Below are 12,580 nucleotides of genomic sequence, written 5' to 3' on the forward strand. Positions count from 1 at the left end.
TCTCTCTCTCTCTCTCTCTCTCTCTCTCTCTCTCTCTCTCTCTCTCTCTCTCTCTCTCTCTCTCTGAAGAGGCTCAGAAACATGAAGGTCAGGTTTTCAGCAAATCTCTGCAGTTTGTCTCGATCAGACCTGACGTCATCGCTGATGTCATGCTGCTCTCTCGCTCTCTCTCTCTACACACAAACACACACACATAAACATACACAGAGTCCCGCTCTCCTATCTCAGCCTCCAACCCTCACACTCATTGTCTTGTCAGAATGGCCGCTCAGACCAGGAGGCATGTCACTGTTTCTCCTCCTAAAAAAGGTCCCCTAAACAGATAAGCATCACCTTGGAGACAGGCTGCTGAAAGATGTGGCAGCAAATTACTGGTGACAAATAAAACAAGAAGGAGGCTGCAGATTAAACCTGTCAACCTTACAGGACCTTTTTTGTTCAGGCAGACTCTGGATGTCTGTGTTTTATCTGCAGTGTGGTCTAAACCGTACAGTTACTGTAGTTTTTCAACCAAAGCTTTGATAGTTTCTCAGTGATGTTTTTACAGTTTAACTGTAATTTTCATCTGCACAGACTCTCCCATTATCAAAACAGTCAGCAGGTTTTTAACTTTTATTTTTATCATTGCCCCTAATTTATGTTTTTGTGGGGATTCTCTGTCTTTTTCATTCTTTGGCCTTCAGTAAAATTCAAACTTATTAAACTGGCCTCATAAGACATCTGCGAGTCGGTGTCCAGATCAGGAAATAGCAAATTTATGACTATTTGGGAATCTGCTCCAGAATTTGTGGGAGTCTGGGAGAATATGAATCTTTCACATTCCCTTTATGATGTGTTTTTGTCTGTTTTACCACATCGGAGTGGATCTTATTGTATTTAGGTTTGAAAAAACTGTTCAAATTGTTGCTCAAACTGCTCAGCTTGATGAAAAACAAACACATCGAAGCAAACAGACTTCTTGTAAAAAAGCAGAAAAATCATCCTTGTTAGTTCTTAATGAAACAAAGATTCAAATGTTGAGCAATAAAAAAATATTCAAACATGATGATAGAAATGTAAAAATTAACCATCAAATTTTATGCAGCTGTGATCAGCATTTATCAAGACATTCAATGAGCTAAATTCCAAAAACGACAGAAATGACCTTAACTTTTTATTCCCAACAGAATACTCAGGTATTTTTTTTACCCACACTGGTCTTGTATAATTCATGCACTCTAAACTGTCTGTGTTTCTACTTTCAGCTGACTTGTTCGACATCCTGCTACCGATGCTCAACATCTACCAGGAGTTTGTGCGCAACCATCAGTACAGCCTGCAAGTTTTAGCCAACTGCAAGCAGAACAGAGACTTTGACAAGCTGCTGAAACAGTACGAGTCGAACGCCGCCTGCGAGGGAAGGATGCTGGAAACCTTCCTCACATACCCCATGTTCCAGGTGATCCAGAACCGCAGCTGCACTCCCTGTTTACCAAGCACATGACACAACAGCAGTATATACTGTAAGTAAAAACCATCAGTTACTCAGTTCTGTTTTGTTTTTTTGTTTTTTTTCTTTCCCAAAGATTCCTCGTTACATCATAACCCTGCATGAATTACTGGCGCACACGCCTCATGAGCACGTGGARCGCAAAAGTCTAGAGTTTGCCAAGTCCAAATTAGAAGAACTGTCCAGGTTTGTGTCAAAACKTTCCGATTTTTCTGCCAAGTATTCATTTCAAACCCTGAACTGATGTGTTTGTTTAGAGTTATGCATGATGAGGTGAGCGACACAGAAAACATCCGAAAGAATCTGGCCATTGAGAGGATGATCGTTGAGGGCTGTGACATCCTGCTGGACACCAGCCAGACCTTCGTCAGGCAGGGTGAGTCTTCRTCAAGTATTGCTGAATGTTTTATACAATCAGCTTATAAAAAAAATAAAAACACAGCTCTATTAGCAATCCAATCAGACATGCAACACATGCTGTCCATCTGGTTTTAGTTTATAAATTACTTTTCTCCAAAACTCACTGTCTAACATGAAAAAAGCAGTTTGATAAAACCTATTTTCATTTGGCATTACAGACCTCAAGCAAAAAAAAAGCTAATAATGTTTTTGCAAAATGTAAATTATATTGACTTAATCTTAAGGTAATAACAGTTTGTTGTTGGCACTGATGTTCTTTCAGGAAGATTCTAATTCTAACGTGCAGCTTTTTACTGCTTTAAAATCAAAATTTAGTCTGAAAACTACTCAGACCGGTAAAATTAGATGCATTTTCCCACTTGGGCAACAACAATAAAATTGCCTAACTAATACCATAAAGGTCTCCTTTGTGCTGCTAAAACAGCTGTAACCTATTTCAGTTTCTGTACAGAACCTGTGAAAATGTCACGTAGTTTTTGGTATTTGGATAYACGCTCAGCTTGTTTGAATTCTCTCAGCTCGGGTTCAGGCTGGTTCCTTTGGTTTCTATGGATTAGGATCCTGGATTTGTCTGTCTGTCTCTGAGCAGTTTTTATTGAGTGGTGTAATATTCTGTCTTAGTGAGGAAGGGCGTTGCTGATGTTGCCATGAGCGCGTGTGCTCAGTCTGCAGCGATGTTTAAGTAGGACGGGCTTGTCAAAGGAACTCCCACACAAATGCCAGGACAGGAGAATTCCCAAAGGAGCTCTGTATTGTAACAAGATAATCAGTGTAATTCACCTGTCAGTGGATTTAATGTTGTTGGCTAACTGACACCTCGGAGGATGCRAAACACGTGGTGGGTTGCCTCACGCAGGAGAGCAGGCTGAGCTTTTCCTGTTGTGGATGAGTCAGTCAGCACAGGATGAAGTCCTGACAGGGGTTTCATCACTGCTTGTTTAATGTTTTGCCCACTATGTGAACACTGGGTGAGTTTTATTGAAACTCTTAGATAGTAATCATTGAACATCCACCACTAATTACCTCTTGGATTCAACCCCAGTCAAGGTGGCTATCACAACATCCTTAGCAGACATGAAAAATGGCTTTAATCAGTCAAATTTACAGATATTAAGCTAAAAATCAAAGTAGTACTAAGGCTGAAAAATATCAAGAAAAGCTGATGTGATTTWTTTCTAACCCTGCGATGTGAAAAAATACAGGAATTTGTAACAATTGACTTGAATAACACATGAAGATATGCTAGCGTCTTGTTCTACACGAGTCGCGTTACAAGTATGTTTTTTTGTCTACATTTGTGAGTTATTGCTTRCTTTTATTGTGCTGGAACCTGAGTTGTTGCCTTCTATAATGCGCAAACGTAAATTGAGTTTAACTATTAAACAAACCTGACATGTTGCCTTTGTTTCAAGCTTTGTTTCTGTTTCCGCTTTAATATTAGCGTTCACGCTAACCGTGTTTTATCGCTTTTTCCTCCTCATTTTCATCACGATCCTCGTCGTCTTCCTCCACAGCTCGAGAATTCACGAGCAACACTTCTCTGTGAAACGTGGCCATTATTGTCCCAGCAGTTTGTGCTTTTATTTTTATATTTTTACACAAAGCCACTCACAGACGCCTGCAGCTGCTTCCACCTGCGGAAGCAACCCGTTAAAATAAAAGCTATAACACATAAATGTTTAGTGTTTGACTGGTTTAGTCCCTTGATAACACTTAATTTTTAATTTAATTTGCCTTATTCAGCACAGGGCCTGAGATGTGACACACGTAGCCTACATTRCGATGACGATGCTCAAATAAATTGTGCAGCTCTACTGGTTACTAATGAATTGTGCAGGATTGCTTTTTAACATTTTGTGTCTATGCCTTCTTTCATAAACAACATATTTCACTAAAACTCTCAGAAATTAAACATTGTATGTTCAACTTCAGCTGATTAACTATTGAAGTCAACCCAATTCACAATGACTGCACAGATAGTGCTATAGCAAACATACAAATGTCTGAAATGCCAAGAATTTTACACACACTGAGCTAATGGTTGGTGTGGTAGTATCTGAGAGTCATAGTGTGTTATGCAAGTCTTTTATTTTAGTTCTGCTTTAGTCAAAAAAAAAACTCTGACAGTAGCCTCCTAATTTTAATGATCTCATCTTTTTTCATTTGTGGGGTTTCCACACTCAGATCAAAAGCAGGTGTGTACAAGTTCGGCTGCTTGTTTTGTGTATTACTCATTTTTGCACCACTGTAAAATGCTGGGTAAACACAGCGCACAGATTAGTGTCTCTTTAATGAATTGTCACGTAATCCTCTGCCCCTCCTGCTCCACAGGCTCTCTGATCCAGCTGCCATCAGTGGAGCGAGGGAAGCTAAGCAAGGTCCGCCTGGGGTCTCTGTCGCTGAAGAAAGAGGGGGAACGACAGTGTTTCCTCTTCACCAAACACTTCCTCGTGTGCACTCGCAGCTCTGGAGGAAAACTGCACCTCCTTAAGGTGACGCCACTGATACCTGTGTGAAAACATCTCTGTGAGGAAACTTGTTTTCTAAAAGTTTGTGCTTATATGTTTTAATTAATCCCACAGCAAGGGGGAGTTTTGTCCCTGATTGAATGCACACTTATAGAGGAACCAGACACCAATGATGATGAGTGTAAGTTTATCGCATTTACTGAATAACGTGTCCACTTTTCTGACGCATGAACCGCTTTTATTGGCTCATTTAGCCTCTTTATTACTTATGGGGGTTAATTAGATGCCAAATAGTAACTGTCCAGAAATGACTTCCTTTAAATATCAGCTGTTCACCCTTCTAAATGTCAGAGTTTGATCTTTTAACATTACAGGACCATTACTTTTTCCATTTGACAACCCGTGTAGCAATTAGGGAAACTGCATTCTACATAAAAGTAATACAAGGAGTGAGGCAACCGTGTGTAAGTGCCTCCTTGCTGTCATTTTTTATTTATAAATCTCAAGGGTGCAGAAGAACAGAGAGGTCTGCCTAATTAACCTTCGCTGCTTCTGGATGTGTTTGTAATAGTACAAATGTTCCTTTTTTTTGCTGCCTTTAGCTTTCTGTTTTACTGTAAAAGGATTATTCTCATCCTTGTGTTTTGCAGCTAAAGCTGGTGGGCAGGTGTTTGGTCAGCTGGACTTTAAGCTGGTGGTAGAACCCTCAGACTCGCCTTCGTTCACCGTGGTGCTGCTGGCTCCATCGCGACAGGAGAAGGCGGCGTGGACGAGTGATATTAGTCAGGTGACACTCAGTTCCCACCAACACACTCCCAGACAAACACATAAGACAAGAAGCTCTAATCAGCAAGAGATTGACTCCTCTGGGCATAGAGAAAGCTTAGTAAGTAAACACAGACTGCGGTGCAGCTCCCCTGGGTTGGGTTCAGCTCACCGCCTCAGTTCTTTGCAAACAAGGTAACACCATCTAAGTGTGGCACAGGATTAATTCCTGTCAGACAGAAAAATACACAGACAGTTTTTCATGCCAATTTATTATCAGTTCTTTTAAATAGCTTATTTTCAAAGAAACAAATAGAAAATGCTAAAACACAGCCAGAGAAAATCCAGAGTATCTTTAATTTTATATGTTTAAGTAGTTTTTTATCACCAGTTTCCTGCTTCTGTTTAAACAACAAAAATCTTTAAATGCTTTCATCCTTCATCCTCTCATTTTCCACAGTGCATCGATAACATCCGCTGTAATGGCTTGATGACGAGTGTTTTTGAGGAGAACTCTAAAGTCACTGTGCCTCACATGATCAAGTAAGTTTGTGTCAGTATAGACAAATATTCATGTTTTCATTCTGAGCGCCTGTTGCAGTAATATTGTTAAAAGCCTCTGAAGTTATGCGGAGAAATTATTTAAAAAAAATGACACAAGTAAGACCTGAAAAAAATTAGGATTTTAGTATTTTACATACAGGTTTTCACCTTTTGCTTTAATTTCCTGATTGGTCCATGTAATTATAGACTTTTGTCTCTGTTTTCTATAAATACAAACAATATTAAAATGCTGGTAGAAAACACACAAAAAAGTTAAACATTTATTTTGATAAAACTGAAAAGGTCTTGAAGGCATTGTTTTTTTTCTCATTTTATTAATTGTTCACCTTAAAGATTGTACAATGTTGTAAACATTTATACAAGACCATACCCCAACATAGAAAAGGATGATAAAAAATACTTAAAACATAGAAACACAAGTTTATTTTCTTTCTGTTTCAGGATTCAGAAAAGCTTTTCCAAAAAACGATCAGATTTGCGATAAATTATGCAGTTTAATCAGTGTAAATTTCTTTGTTGTAAGGTGAATTGAAATGATCCTTTATTAGAAAAAACATGAATTTTATTTTTAAACTTCTGTGACTGTTTTGATACTATTTCATCCATCTTTGTGTGTAGAAATAATCATATGATAAAGTAAAAAAAAACATACATTTAGTTTAATTTTAATTTGTGCTTTTCTTCTCTTTTACTTGGCTTAAATTGTTTTTGTTTTATTCCTTTGCTGCTTTTATAAACTTTTTCTTGATTTGCCACTGAGCATTCACCCATGCGTCGTTTTGTGTGTTTGTGTGTGTTTGTGTGTGTGTGTGTGTGTGTGTGTGTGTGTGTGTGTGTGTGCTTATGTGTATATCCATCAGATCCGATGTGCGCCTCCATAAAGATGATGTTGACATTTGCTTCAGCAAGACGCTCAACTCCTGCAAGGTCCCCCAGATCCGCTACGCCAGCGTGGAGCGGCTCCTGGAGAGGCTGACCGACCTGCGCTTCCTGTCCATAGACTTCCTGAACACCTTTCTGCACACGTACAGGATCTTCACCACAGCAGCTGTGGTCATGGACAAACTGGCTGACATCTACAAGAAGCCCTTCTCTTCCATCCCTATCAGGTCTAAATCACTGTGATGTAGAAAAATGTCTCATTTTCTCTGAAGATTTATGTCAAATTGTATGGATTGTTTGTAAATTACACAGATTTACCCCCATTTTTCAGGTATACGGACATATTGAGAAATCTCATGGATTTTTTCAAAAGCTCAGCTTCAAATTTATTTTACATCTCAGAGCCTTTAGCACATAAAAAACAATAAATTAAATTAAACAATCACTATGTRACCCACTCTGCCACAAGAAAYAAGTTCCCCACCKCTTCTAGTTCTCCTGTCCCTGCTCCTCTGTTATCTCCACCCCATGTTCTGTCTTTCCMYGCGGCCAACAGTCCTCCTGCGTCCACACTTCACTACTCTGTGTGTGAATAATACAGGTTTTTTTTGTGAAAATTTTGAATTTTTGAGGATCATGGTACAGGCAAACGCCTGAAAGGGTCAACATATAATTTTCTCTAAAGAAGCCAGACTGTTGTTTGCGCCCGACACAACTTATTTCTCTTTTTGCAGGGTTAAATATGCTCTAAATAAATGAAACACAGCCTCCATCTGAGGGCCCAGTAGAACAGATGCCTTAGCGACATTTTTGGCAAACTCACCAGAATATTCTGTTGGCCAGATGAGATTCAGTCTAACTCTCATTAGGTCCCTGGCTGCATTACAATATTTTTTATTTATTTTAGTTTATTTTTACCTTTTCCACAGTTTTACTAAATTCAGAGTTGATGCTTTGGGATTTTTTGTGTCGAAGGGCAAGATTTACCTCTGCCTGGTTTGTGGCTGCTTTCACTGCGTCAGACACAAGAAGAATGAAGAAAACATGGATCTGTGTGGGTGGTCCTTCTATTAAAACTCTCATTTTAGTTTCATATTATCGCATGAAAAACAACATTCAAAAAAAAAAAAAAAAAAAAAAAAAAAAAAAAAAAAAAAAAAAAAAAAAAAAAAAAAAACAGCTAGGACTTGTGACCTGGCTGTAGGAGTGGTATGAGTTTACCTAAAATACCTCAAACCTTTGAGGTCGAGGGAGAATCTGGAGACAAAGAATCCCTGAAATCAACATGTTTAAAATAGTGGAAAACAGTTTCTAACAGTCTGCAAACTAACTGGAACATAGTGTGAAAGAAGACAGACTCTCCATCTGGGGATATTTGCTACAAATGGACAAAATTTTGTGCTGATTTTAGTAGAAAAGTTGCAGAACTCTGAATCAAAGTTCATTGTTGTAGAACTGAGAGGGATTCCTGTTTTCAGCTGACTCTGTGTTCCTTCCTGTTCCCAAAGCATCTCCTAAGGGAATGTAATTTTTATTTTCTGTAATGTAACTTCAGCCACAGAAAATTAAACAGATTTAAACATTAGGTAGCTGTAAGGCAGTGGTTCCTAACCTATTTTCCTCAAAGCAGSACCCCCTTCCCTCGCTACTCCCCACCTCTCCCAAAGATGCGTTCAACCTTTCCATCACTATCAAACTAAAATAAGTTTTAAAACTTTTATTTGGAAAAGGAAAAGAAAGAAGAACCGAGTTATGTAGAGTTTTAATGATTAAAACTTTTTTCAGTGATTTTTAGATACAAACAATAAACTGATATTTTTACACCTCTGAGGAAACAAGGGTATGCCTCTCGTGCTCTCTGGGCTGTACCCCCCCTCTACTAAAAGAGACTAATCCAACACGGCAGTAATGGTGACGAAGTTCAACCAGATAGTGGATTTAGACACATTAAAAYCCTGTTAATCTTTTTTAGGTTGTTCAGCGTGGCAACATCTCAGTCATTTGTAGAAAAAATACTCTTATCATGCATACAAAAAATAATAATAATAACTTCCGCAGAAATAGTTTGTTTATAGACTATTTTACTGGAACAGGGCCTCATATAGGTTTAAAGTTTGAGGTCAAAGGGTCCATTTTACTTTTTATCAAAGAGAAAAACAGACAAAAACTCTTTCTGTGAGCCACTCCGGTGTTATATTTCCTCCCATGTGGTCAAACCTTATCATAAAGTCTGAATAGGCTGCAGTTCTCTGACTCACAGCATCTCCTCCTCCCTATGATGCACATTTCCTCCAATAGAATAATTTATTGTTTTTCCAACATCTTTCCTCAAACCACCTTCTATCTCTGTTACATCTCCCTTTTTTATGTCTCAATCCAAACATCACAACTCACTCATTTAATTCTTTTTTTTCAATGTCACCTGTCTTCCTTGTCTCTACATCTCCCTTCCATCTCCAGGACACGGTACCACTCATTTGACCGTCTGTCCATCTCCTCCATCTGTCCTGACTACAGTCTGAAGATCAAGAAGATAGCTATGGATCAGTCCAAGTAACTGAGACTTTTCTCTGCCCTCCAAACCTGCGCTCTCTGTTAGACTTTTCCTTCTCTTGCAGTCTGATGCAAAACTGATGCATGACTYTCCCTTTACCTAGCCTGGATGAATACATGAATAACTAGATTGTATTTCCACCTGTCTTAAATGTTTTAAATCAGTGGTGTCCAGTCCTGGTTCTCGTAGGCCACTATCCTGCAGGTTTTTGAAGTTTCTTTGCTCCAGCACACCTGATTTGAATGAATGGGTGAATAGCAGGCCTCTGCAGAACTTGAAGAGGTAATCAAATCACTGATACAAGTGTTGAAGCAGTGAAACAAGTAAAATATGCAGGATAGGATTGGACACCGGTGTTTTAGATTAAATGGAAAGAAGTTGACTAAATATAATATGTAGTGTGTAAAATCTGCAGTGTGTGAAATAGCATGTTTTCTGACAAACAAATCACATCTTGTTAGATTGTATCTTTAAGTAGATTCTGTTTGGGTTCTCTTTTCCTGCCTGTGGCTTCTATGTTCTTTATCATTTATATTTTAAGGTTTTTAACGCATCGTTCTTTCCTCAGTGTTTCACATTTCTCCGTTATTTTCCCGTCAAGGTGATTTGTTCATCCCCATACAGCTTGATGTMTTTTTCCACGTTATGCTTCTCAACCCAGTTTGATCCAAGTGCTTCTTTTTTTAATTGTTGTTTTTAGAATAGTTTCCACTTTATAAGTCTCATATCCAGGGGCACAACCAAGAGGGAGCCAAAATATAGCCACCTCTAAAATATTAAAACACTGAAAGTTTATTGGAGGGTCAGTTTTGCTTTACTGTGCAGAGTTATCAGTTTGCAAATTACCTTTAAAAGTGAGAGCGGGCTGTGAAGCGTCTCATTTGGATTTAAAGACACAGCCTCGAAACGAGTTAATCTGAGACACATCTCAGAAAAGCGGTGAAAGAGGGGCTTGTGGAGTTACAATAAGAAGGAATTCAGACCAAAACATTGCAGTTCCACTTTAAACAGACCCCAACTAAATGATTTAAAAGTGAAAAAGAAGGATCTAAAAGCATGATATGTCTCCTTTAAATATGCTTGAGAACATATCTGACGTTATTTCCCAATTCAAACTTTGATCTGATCAGYACATTTTTTCACCAGTCTTTGTTGCTTGTTTCATTAAATATGAGCTAAAAGTCAGTAGGATTAAAGCAGAAACATGGTACTGCCAACTGATCTTTGAGACTGTTTTTATGATTGAAGTCCTATTGTTTTTCGTCTCTCACTCCTTCCACCATCTAATAAGGACTCTGTCAAATTCAATCAGGTAGTGTTTGCTCCTGGCATCTAATATTGCTTGGACCAAAGCGTCACAGCATTGATACCAGAGGACACTTTGATTGCACGTCCGAGAGGCTCCCAGCTGTGACAATAAGGCAATATTTCAAACTTTGGGCCTAAAAACACAGTTGATTTACATTATAGGAGCTTTATTCATGTATTTATTAGGTGCAATGTTAAGCTCTCTTTTAAACCAATCAAAGCTGCTTTGTTAAATACAAAAGCCCAAATGTACAAGCGGTAAAATTGGTCCAAGATTGTTTCAGGACAAACAAACCTGACAGTTGCTATAAAGCTTCTCAGAGCTGCAGGAAACTGAACAAACTGAGGATAGTTCTCAGAGGATTCAGCTTTATTACTGCGCCATGCTCACTGTTCCGCTTTATTGCAGTTCCTTTAAACTATGCAGTTACAACACAACTGCTAAAATACTATAAATGCACAATGATTGAAATTAAAATTGACGGTCACCAAGGCAACCTCAAAGATGTTATTTCATTTCCAGCGCAGTGCGATGCAAAAAAACTGATCCACAATAAAAGTCTGTCAATATTGTCTGACTGCACTTCACATGTTATAAATCACTGTGTCTAACTCCATCWGGAAAAATGCAAACAAATAGAAATTTAGTACTGTAAAGTTCACCCAGAGCATTCTGGACAATTAAAAAGAATAATTAATTAATTTAATTACTATATTTTGAACTAAAATCAGGTCTTTGTTATACTTTTTGGGAAAAAGTTTAACCAAATCAATTTGTTAGTAAACTAAGTTATGGGTCATTATTGCTTTCTGTACTTGTATTTATACTAATATACAGATTTTTTTCCCTCTCAGATCCTTGGAGTTATTTTTTGCCACCAATCAAAATAACCGAGGCAGTGACAGCATGAATGACAGATCCCCTCGTCTCTGCCGCAAGTTCTCCTCCCCTCCGCCGTTATCCATCTCGTCCCGCACCTCCTCCCCGGTCCGAACCCGAAAGCTTTCCCTTCACTCCCCCATCACCGCCAGGGTCGGGGGTCTGGACCTGACATCTCCCGTGTACAACCACAGCACGTCCCAGTCTGCTGGCAGTAGCCCCACATCCGCCCACACCCCCCAGACCCCAACGCCTCAGACACCCACTCCGACTACTACCTCTCCTCCTCCTTCCTCTTCCACCTCCCCTCCTCCCAACAACGCCAAGTCCCCGCAGGAGCAGACTCCCCTGACTCCGTCCTCGCCTGAGCAAGGCCCCTGTCCAGCAGCTGAGGGGGACGAGGTGCCGAAAATGGACCCTTTCTGTGGGAAACTGAGACGGAGCATTCGGAGAAGTAAGTTGTTATTCCAACAGAAAAAAAAACCACATAAATGGATGTTTGTTTACATGCAGCTGGATGATCTGTGCAGATTATTGTTCTTTTGTTGCACATATGTGCACGTATTTATAGAACCATGTTCAAAATTTTCATTTTGCAACAAAAGCTGTAGTTTCTGTCAATCAGAATAATAATCAATATTTGTTTGATATGGTTGCAAACCTAATCAAAGTGAGGTTTCTTGTTCTATAAAACAGCGGCCCAAATAATCACCATCTTTAACCAGCTCTGTTATTGTTGTCCTGCTTGTCCTCTTTTTGTTTACAGCGGTGTTGGAATCAGCGTCTTTGGAGAAAATCATCCCTGAGTCTCCACAGAGCAGTGACACAGGAGACATGTCTCCATGTCGCTCTCCGTCCACGCCTCGACACCTCCGCTACAGACAGCCTGGAGGTAAAAATAAATTTGACTTTGCATCATAGCCTATCAAAACGCCATGAAATTGGCCTCTGTCTCTTTAAGAACCTCCTACCATTTCTGACACTGCCACTTCAACACGTCTTCACAACAATGCTTCAGGGGAGGGGTGCTCTGTGGGGCGGGAGCTTGGCTGCAGACTGAGCTCCAGGGAGGAGCTTTGTTCATATAGGTGGAGCTTTGTAGCAACTTGTGTTTAGGCAGCTCCACATGACTATTCAAGGATTTCTCAAACATGAATGAATGAGTCAAAGCAACAATCGGGGGATGCTTTTGATGAAGGAATGATAATATGATATAAAGTTCAAAAAGTTGATTTTGCATAACACCACTC

General features: G+C 39.3%; 1 protein-coding gene across 3 annotated transcripts in view; it reads left to right on the plus strand.

Moving 5' to 3' along the window:
• Window positions 1-12,580, plus strand: part of rasgrf2b (Ras protein-specific guanine nucleotide-releasing factor 2b) — a 53,999-nt gene that overhangs the window by 29,822 nt on the left and 11,597 nt on the right. For 2 of the 3 annotated variants that reach the window (XM_014002592.1, XM_014002593.1), the window contains exons 8-18: window positions 1,245-1,438; window positions 1,566-1,675; window positions 1,747-1,865; window positions 4,241-4,401; window positions 4,492-4,558; window positions 5,028-5,164; window positions 5,603-5,685; window positions 6,567-6,815; window positions 9,049-9,141; window positions 11,306-11,784; window positions 12,097-12,222. In XM_014002592.1, the coding sequence (XP_013858046.1) occupies window positions 1,245-1,438; window positions 1,566-1,675; window positions 1,747-1,865; window positions 4,241-4,401; window positions 4,492-4,558; window positions 5,028-5,164; window positions 5,603-5,685; window positions 6,567-6,815; window positions 9,049-9,141; window positions 11,306-11,784; window positions 12,097-12,222 (1,818 nt within the window). The remainder of the gene's footprint in view (window positions 1-1,244; window positions 1,439-1,565; window positions 1,676-1,746; window positions 1,866-4,240; window positions 4,402-4,491; window positions 4,559-5,027; window positions 5,165-5,602; window positions 5,686-6,566; window positions 6,816-9,048; window positions 9,142-11,305; window positions 11,785-12,096; window positions 12,223-12,580) is intronic. The other variant, XM_014002594.1, reaches the window with a different exon arrangement.

Source organism: Austrofundulus limnaeus, unplaced genomic scaffold, assembly GCF_001266775.1.
Source record: "Austrofundulus limnaeus strain Quisiro unplaced genomic scaffold, Austrofundulus_limnaeus-1.0 Scaffold14, whole genome shotgun sequence".
Lineage (NCBI taxonomy): Eukaryota > Metazoa > Chordata > Actinopteri > Cyprinodontiformes > Rivulidae > Austrofundulus > Austrofundulus limnaeus.